The 8092-nt window shown below is 28.0% G+C and overlaps 1 protein-coding gene across 1 annotated transcript; it reads right to left on the bottom strand.

Annotated features, from left to right (window-relative positions):
- Positions 1 to 809: 809 nt before the first annotated feature.
- EIN_127840 (hypothetical protein) lies at positions 810 to 1511 on the bottom strand (the record flags this gene model as incomplete). Its single annotated transcript, XM_004258277.1, has 1 exon — positions 810 to 1511. The coding sequence occupies one exon, from the start codon at positions 1509 to 1511 to the stop codon at positions 810 to 812; it is 702 nt and encodes a 233-aa protein (XP_004258325.1).
- Between the last annotated feature and the right edge of the window lie 6581 nt (positions 1512 to 8092).

The raw sequence follows: 8092 nt of genomic DNA, 5'->3' as shown, positions 1-8092 counted from the left end.
AAAAGACTATTTGTTTTCAATTATTTTTAATAGAGGTATTCAAAGAGTACTTTGTACTAATTAAGAACGTATATTGACTAACACTTCTAAAATAGAATTTATTAACTATTTCAAATTATATTTAAATTAAAATTATAGTAAATAGGAAACTGGGAAGATATTTTGAATATTTCCCGAAATCAAGAAATGTCGTATATTCACCTCGAGTCAGTGGATTCTGAGTGAAACAGATCATTAAAAAAAACTTATAAAAAAGCACTCGAACAATCTGTTTGTGCGCCCATACATCACTTTCTGTTTTCCCTTGGCGTGGATACCAAGCGGGGGTCCACATTAGAATTCATACAGTACGGACAAGGAAATTGGGTGAAATGGAGACGTACAAACAATGGCTTAAAGGTGGTATTCTTTCAAAAAAAAAACAAATGTTTTATTCATGTAAAGGTGATGAGGATGGTCGATGTTTAATAAAACAAATAATATATTTATATTTAAATTATACTATTATATAATTATATAATGAAGTATTCTGCCACATTGTGGTCAAATGGGAAAATATTATTTATGTTATTAGTTGTGTTATTGGTCATATGGTTTTTAATATTTATATTTATAATATCCTTTTTTGAAGCTTATCTACTTCCGGGAGTTTGTAACATTTCATTGAAAATTGACTAAAAATACAATTAATGGACAGACTTCAATAATATAATGATGGGTTCTGTCACACTGTGACAGATAAATCCTAGTTAAATAATAAAAAAATGTTATTTTATTAAAGCAAAAATAAATAAAATATGGTGTTTTAATTAATTGTTTTTATAACGATCTGATTTCTTAAAAGCTGTTTGAGGAATTTTATTAGAAGTCACTTTGGTTTGATAGAAACAACCAACTTCAAAAGTTTTTACATTTTCCAACCCATTAATTTCTTGAAGTGAAAGACAATCTGCAAATGCAGCTTCCCCAATTTCTTTGAGAATCTTGGGTAGTGTGATTATTTTCAATTTAACATCTCCAACAAAAGAGAACTCCTTAATAATTTCGACGCCTTCGGGTATTACAATTTCAACAAGTTCTTTACATGCTGAAAAAGATTGTTTGTTGATTATTTTGACCTTATTGGATATGACGACTTTACTTAACTTGCTACGACCATAAAAAGAGTTTTTCCCAATTTTTTCGATACTGTTTGGTAACTCGATCAACTTAAGATTTTCGCATGAGCAGAAAGCTTCTTCTTCTATTTCTTTAACAGAATTTGGTATAACAACTTTAGTAAGACAATTACATTCAGTAAAACAGTTTTTAGCAATTGTTTCGATATTTGGAAGCGTCACTTCATACAAAGCGCAAGCACTAAATGCATATCTTTCAATAGTAGCGAGTGTAGTTGGGAAATCGATATTTTTCAGTGATTTGCATCCGATGAAACACGCTTCTCCAATCAATTTTGTTAATTTTGGTGCAACCAGAAAAGACGCAATTTGGCAAAACGTCAATGTTGTCATTTAACACGATGTCCTCTAATTTTTTGCAGTCGATAAACATTGAATTGCCAAGACATGGGGATAACACAGTCACACTTGAAAGTGAAGTACAGCACTTAAAAACATCTTGACCAATGGAAGTCATATTCTTGGGTATAACAATCGAGAGTAACTGCTCGTCATTAAAGAAAACCTTTTCACCAATAACCTTAAGAGACTCTGGTAGTGTTATTGACGTTAAAAGTGGGCATTCCCCCAACCCACCAAATCCAAGAGTTTCTAAATAACTGCTTAATACAATACTTTTTAGGTTCTTACAAGCACCAAAGGCCCCATTTATTATTACTTTGACAGTATCTGGTAAAGTAAAAGAAGAAAAGTTTGCTTGTACAAAAACACCTTCTTCTAATGAAGTGATTTTACTTGGGATATTAATTGATATTAATGAAACACATCCATTAAAGGAGGATTCACCGATTTTAACTAGGGTGTCTGGTAGTTAAACAGACTCAACAATGGTGTTATCATTAAAGCAACCCATATCAAGCTGTGTAATATTCGAGGGAATTATAACATTCTTAAGTGTGCATTCAGAAAAAGAGTCTTCTCCTAAAATGGTAAAATTTTCTGGAATTGTGTCGTGGTATTTTTCACGGTCTTCTTTTGTGTAAGTACTCATTGATTATTTGAATTTTTTTAAATCTTTTTAATTTTTAAATATTTATAAATTTTCATTTTGAGTTAAAATATTAGTAAGTTGTTATACCAAATATTAAAGTATAAAAAATAATACGACTTAATTTTTAGTAGTATTTCCAGTTCAATAAAATTACACAAAATATCTTGTGTAATTTGTATCTGTATTATTTATTTAATTTTAATTTGTTTATTGTTTATCATTTATAATACAATAATATTCCAATTTTTAATTTTAATAAGATGTGTGTAGTCAATTAATATAATAATTTTAATTTGTTAATTTATTATCCTATTATAATTGTTATTCATTTAAATTATCTTTTTCATATTAAGTTGTTTTCAATAATAATTATTTCGATTGAACAAAATATAGTATATATTAAACATGTGCATATAAGCTTTAAAATTCACTTAATTATAAGTTTAATATAAATATATATTTTGATTGGATTCCATAACAAAAAATAAAGATAAAACATTATATTATTTTTTAAACATTTTTTTGTTTTGGTGTTTATCATCATTAAAGTCAAATAGTTATATTTTTATTTAATAATAATTTTTATATTAAAAACTACACTTTTTTGTCAATCAATGGTGTTTTATATATGTATTTCATAACAATACATTAATATTATTAGAAAATAAAACATAATTATTTTTGAAGTAACACTTTTGATTATTATTATTATTTAAAAACTGCACACCTTTTTATATCTTATAACATTTATAACAATTTTTATTAAATAATAAATAAATATAAAGATATTAGAATTATATTTATAAACTTAAAAATTATCATGTTAACCGATGTTACTAACCATGAACATGTTGAGTCTATTGATACTTCACATAGAACACATTCAGAAACAAAAAATGAGACAAAACATTATTTCACAACAGTGGCACTTTTGAGAGGTGTTTGTTCTGTTATGATAATGTTATATCATTTCGGTGGACCGCATTACAAAGCCTTACGATATTTAGTCGGTCATAGTTACCTTGGAGTTGACTTCTTCTTTTTAGTCTCAGGATTTTTTACTTCTTATACCAACAAGAATTCAAGAGATAACGATTTCATTGAAAAAACATACAAGTTTTTCAGAATGATGTTGAACACCCTTATAAAACAAATTAGTAAATTATTGCCGTGTTTAAAAATTTCAAATAGTTGCAAAAACAACTAATTGAAACCTTTTTACAATGATGATATTGAGCTTACATCTATTATTAAAACAAATGTAACAACCCAAGATAATGTAATTAAAAATGATATAGAAGCTATTCAAACAGATAGTCAAAACCAATTAACGGATAACGAAGATGTAAATACAACTGAAATAAAAATTGAAACACCAACACCAAATTTGGATAACAACATGTTAATTCAAAATGATAATTTGGAAAACAATAGAAACAAACTAAAACATAAAAATATGATATTCAACCCATTTATGTTTCTTTTGCGTCGAGTTTTTCGGTTGTTCCCAATGCAAGTGTTTGGTACCATTCTTTGTATTCTTTCATTTACCCCATTTTACACAATGAATATAGGCAAAATAATTGTTTATATAATACTTAATATATTTGCGCTTCCTAATTGGGATATGGGATGGAGATTCAAACCAAATGGTGTCGCGTGGACTGTATTCTTTGAGTATCTATTTGTTGTATTCTATGCGTTTTTCTTGCGATACATACACATTGTTTTTGTAGTATTTGTTTATATGGTCTTCTTTTTACTGTTTGTTCTGAGCCAACTTCATGTTTTGGAGTTTCCTTTTTTGGCACAATGTAATTATTTTTAATATGGGGTTTTATTTTAGTGACAGTGGGTTTTTGTGGGAGTTACACGTGCGGGGTTTTCATGTGTCAATGGGATGGTCATTGAATTTCTTGTATCGAAATTTCAGAAATGGTGGATCAAAAAACATGGGAAAAGACCACAAATACCATTTGGTGTGTTAATATGTGTTTGTATTATTCTTGTAACATTCAAAGTGGATAATTACAAAATGAGTAGTTTACAAAATTCGATTTATTGTTTGGTGTGTGTCTGTATTTTGTATCCAGTTACATTATTCATTGCAACCAATTGTGAAATAAACAACGACTTTATGAAAAAAGTAGCACTCTTATGTGGTGAAGTATCGTACCCAGTTTTTATGTTACACGTTTCTTTTCAAATTGGGAAAAACTTTATCAAAATTATGAATATTTTTCGTGGTTTGCATACTTTCAAATCGCATTTGTAGCGTTCATGTTTTCATGTGGTGTTTTAAAATATTACGATGTGCCTGTGAGAAATTTACTTTCAAGAATATTATTCAAAAGAAAATCTAAAAATTGATTTTTACTTGTTTTTTATTATCAACACACTCTTGAATTATTTTGGTTTTTTTCATTGTAATTTTTTTAACAAAACTGTCCGATTAAACAAAATTATAATAATGTTTTTTGTAACAATGTGGCAGATATTACCTTGTCCTATAAATAAAAAATGAGCAATTTTTATTTATCATATTGAAAATAATCATTATTAAAATAACTTGACCAAAAATACAAATTAACAAATCAATGCAAATGAAATTTTTTATGTGTTGAAGTTCATTTTAAATCATTTAGAGTTCAACCTTTTGGAAAAAACAATCTTTTATTGTGTTTGAATAATTTAAACTATTATTATTTGTTCATTCTACATTTCTGACATAATGTATTAAAATAATTTTATATATGGATACATTATCTAGGATTATAGAGTGTTCATTAAATTGTGGCATTTCACATTGCACTAAATGTTTATCTTCATCGTTGTTTAACAAGTGTGATATTCCTTATGTGCCTAATAGAGGGAGATGTGTACTGTTGGGACAAACATCCACATTGTGCAGAATGTGACTCTCAGAGTGGACAGTGTATATTATGTGAACTTGGACAATACAATTTAGTTGATGAAAAATGCGTTGAGAATGAAATCAATAATGTGCTGATGACAAAAAGCGCACTCAATTGTATGGAAGATGAAATTGAAAATGTCGAAGGTAACTCTAGTGTAATAATTAACATCAATGAATACAATAAAAGTTCAACCGAAGCTGCGAATTGTTCATATTCTATTTAAAATTGTTACATTTGAATTTTACAGCACATGGGAAAAATAAAAGATTGGAATGTTTGTTGTGTAAAACTAGCTATGGCTTTGAATCTTTAGAACACAAGAAATGTGTCAAAACAACCAATTTAGTTGACTCCAATGGATATATTATTCATTGTAAAGAAGGATGTTTAAAATTGTACTAACTTTACTAATTGTTTATACTTATTGAGTATAAACAATTATTCTTGTATGTATGTTCGTTGTGTTTGAATGGATATTATCTGAAAGATGAAAAATGCCACTTACTCTCTGAGAGTAACTGCAATTCTTATATAATCACAAATATCACCGAATTGATATGTACAAGATGCAAAGAAGAGTATGTTTTACTGGAAACAAAATGTGTTGAAAATTAGAAGAATTTTGTAGTGAGGTTGATTCCTTTTCGTCACAATATCTGTAATACCGAATACACACTGAACAAAAATAAAAAGTGTGTTGCAATTGATAAAACAGAGTTTATAATTGCTTATACATTGAATTGTATAATTTACTCATCTCGGTATAATTGATTCCTAGACATTGGTTCTAATAGACATTGGTACTAACCTTGAGTGAAAATAATTTGAAACACTTTAGAAAAAAACTTCTTCCCAAAAGTGATTTTTTAAAATAGAACAACAATTTTATTTTAATTCATTATTAAATTTAATAACTTTTTCAGAATAAATTTTAAAATTAAAAAACTTAATATTTACATGCAAAATTATTCGTTGCGTTATTTTGAAAACAGAATTGAACCAAGAAAAAATCAAGTTGTGCATCCACTTTTATCGGTTGATAGAAAATGTTATGCTTTTAACAGAAAAGCAAAAGATGGTTGTGTTGTATATAAATGCAGTGGAGATGGTTGTAAAGTTCTTGTTATAATAACAGATAACAACACTTTTAAAATTGAAGGTTCTCATACTTGTTTAATAGATCACGAAGAGTTGTATCGTGCAAGATGTCGCAGAGAAATTATTAACAATGAGCTTGATTTAAATGTTACTCAAAACATAAGACAACTGATCAACAAAATAGTTTTGCTACCCGATTGTGACAAAGCATCTGAAAAAGATATTGAAGCATGTGTTAAATATGCAAGTCGTTTACAAGATAAAATTTTGGGAACTAATAAACATTCTTAACAAGAAACTACAATACCAGAGATTCTAAAAGTTACTAAAGAACCAAGATCTGAAACTAACATTGACAACTCGTTTTTGTATTTTGACTCTAATACCTTAGACACAACTATTCCAAGAATTTTAATTTTTACTTCTTCAAACCAAAGACACATAGCTTCGAACACAACAGAAATTTTTTCTGATGGTACATATAGAATTACTCCAAATGGTGTTAGTTGTATTTATACAATTCATGCATTGATCGAAGACTACGTTTTTCCGGTATGTTTCATATTGTTACCAAATGAAAAAACACAAACATTCATTTACTCTTTTACTAAAATTTACAATCTGTTTCCACAATTAAAAATTGCTCACACAGATTGCCAATTTGCTGCAATGAATGCATATAAAAATGTATTTAAATGTGATGTTAAAATATGATTGTTTCATATGAATCAAGCAGTTTACAGAATGACTGGTAAAGTTGGGTTGTCTGCATTATACCAAAAAGATCCAATATTGCATACATGGATACGCAGACTATTTTCACTTCCATTTCTACCAGAAAATGAGATAGAAAATACATTTAAAACGTGTTTTGAACAGATGGCATTATCATCACCATACGGAGTCGGAGAAAAAGTAAAATCACAATTTGAAGATTTGTTAATATACTTTCGACGTTTTTGGTTGGAAAAAGTTGGTTGTCAATTCTGGTGTCAGTTTAATGAAAATAACAGAACTAATAACTATTCAGAAGGATTTCATAGTGGAGTTGGATTCCTTGTAATTGTAGCACATCCTAAGTTGTTGGTTTTAATTGACATCCTCAGGAAAATTGAACATAAAACTAAAATGAAATGGAATGACATGATAACGGGTAATGTTATAAAACAATACAAAAAGAATGTCACTGATCTTCAACGTAAACTATTCATATCCATGAATAATTATACCAAAAAAAATATCAGTCGAATTTGACTTATTTGGATTCAATTTCTTTGTTATACATCAGTTACAATTTGAATGTCCAATCTGCGCGTGTTAATAATTCTTATAATTCGGTTTTGCGTGGAAAAATGAAAAAAGAAATTGAGAAAATTGTTGAAGAACAACAACATTGCATTTTTGATGAAGAAGGTTCACAAATAGATAATAATCAAGTTGTGCCATTAGACATGGAAACGGAAACGGAATTTACTTCATTAAATGTTTTAAATCAAACAACTTCTTCGTGTATTGCGGATTGTACTATAATTCAACCTCGAAATGAACAACCTTTATTCAATCTCAATTGTAAACTATCATACAAAGACGAAAATCAAGTGCCCAATTTACTTGAAATGGATATAATACATATAGATTGTGAAGAAGATAAACCCAAAAATGTTGTGACAGTAAAGAACATGAAAACAAAAATTAACATCGAAAAGAAGCCAAAGAAACCTGAAGCAGATAAAAAATGTGTGCATCGTAAAAAACCATACAACAGTTCATTATTTAAAAAATTGAAAACAGCAAAAGCAAAAAGTCAAAAATATTTTTTTTTGTTTTTTAAAAAAATCACTTTTGGGAAGAAGTTTTTTTCTAAAGTGTTTCAAATTATTTTCACTCAAGGTTAGTACCAATGTCTA

The sequence above is a fragment of the Entamoeba invadens genome (genome assembly GCF_000330505.1).
Source record: "Entamoeba invadens IP1 unplaced genomic scaffold scaff_1105074725707, whole genome shotgun sequence".
In the NCBI taxonomy this organism is placed as follows: domain Eukaryota; phylum Evosea; order Mastigamoebida; family Endamoebidae; genus Entamoeba; species Entamoeba invadens.
Note: the sequence above shows the minus strand (reverse complement) of the source record. Positions and strands in the feature narration are given on the sequence as shown.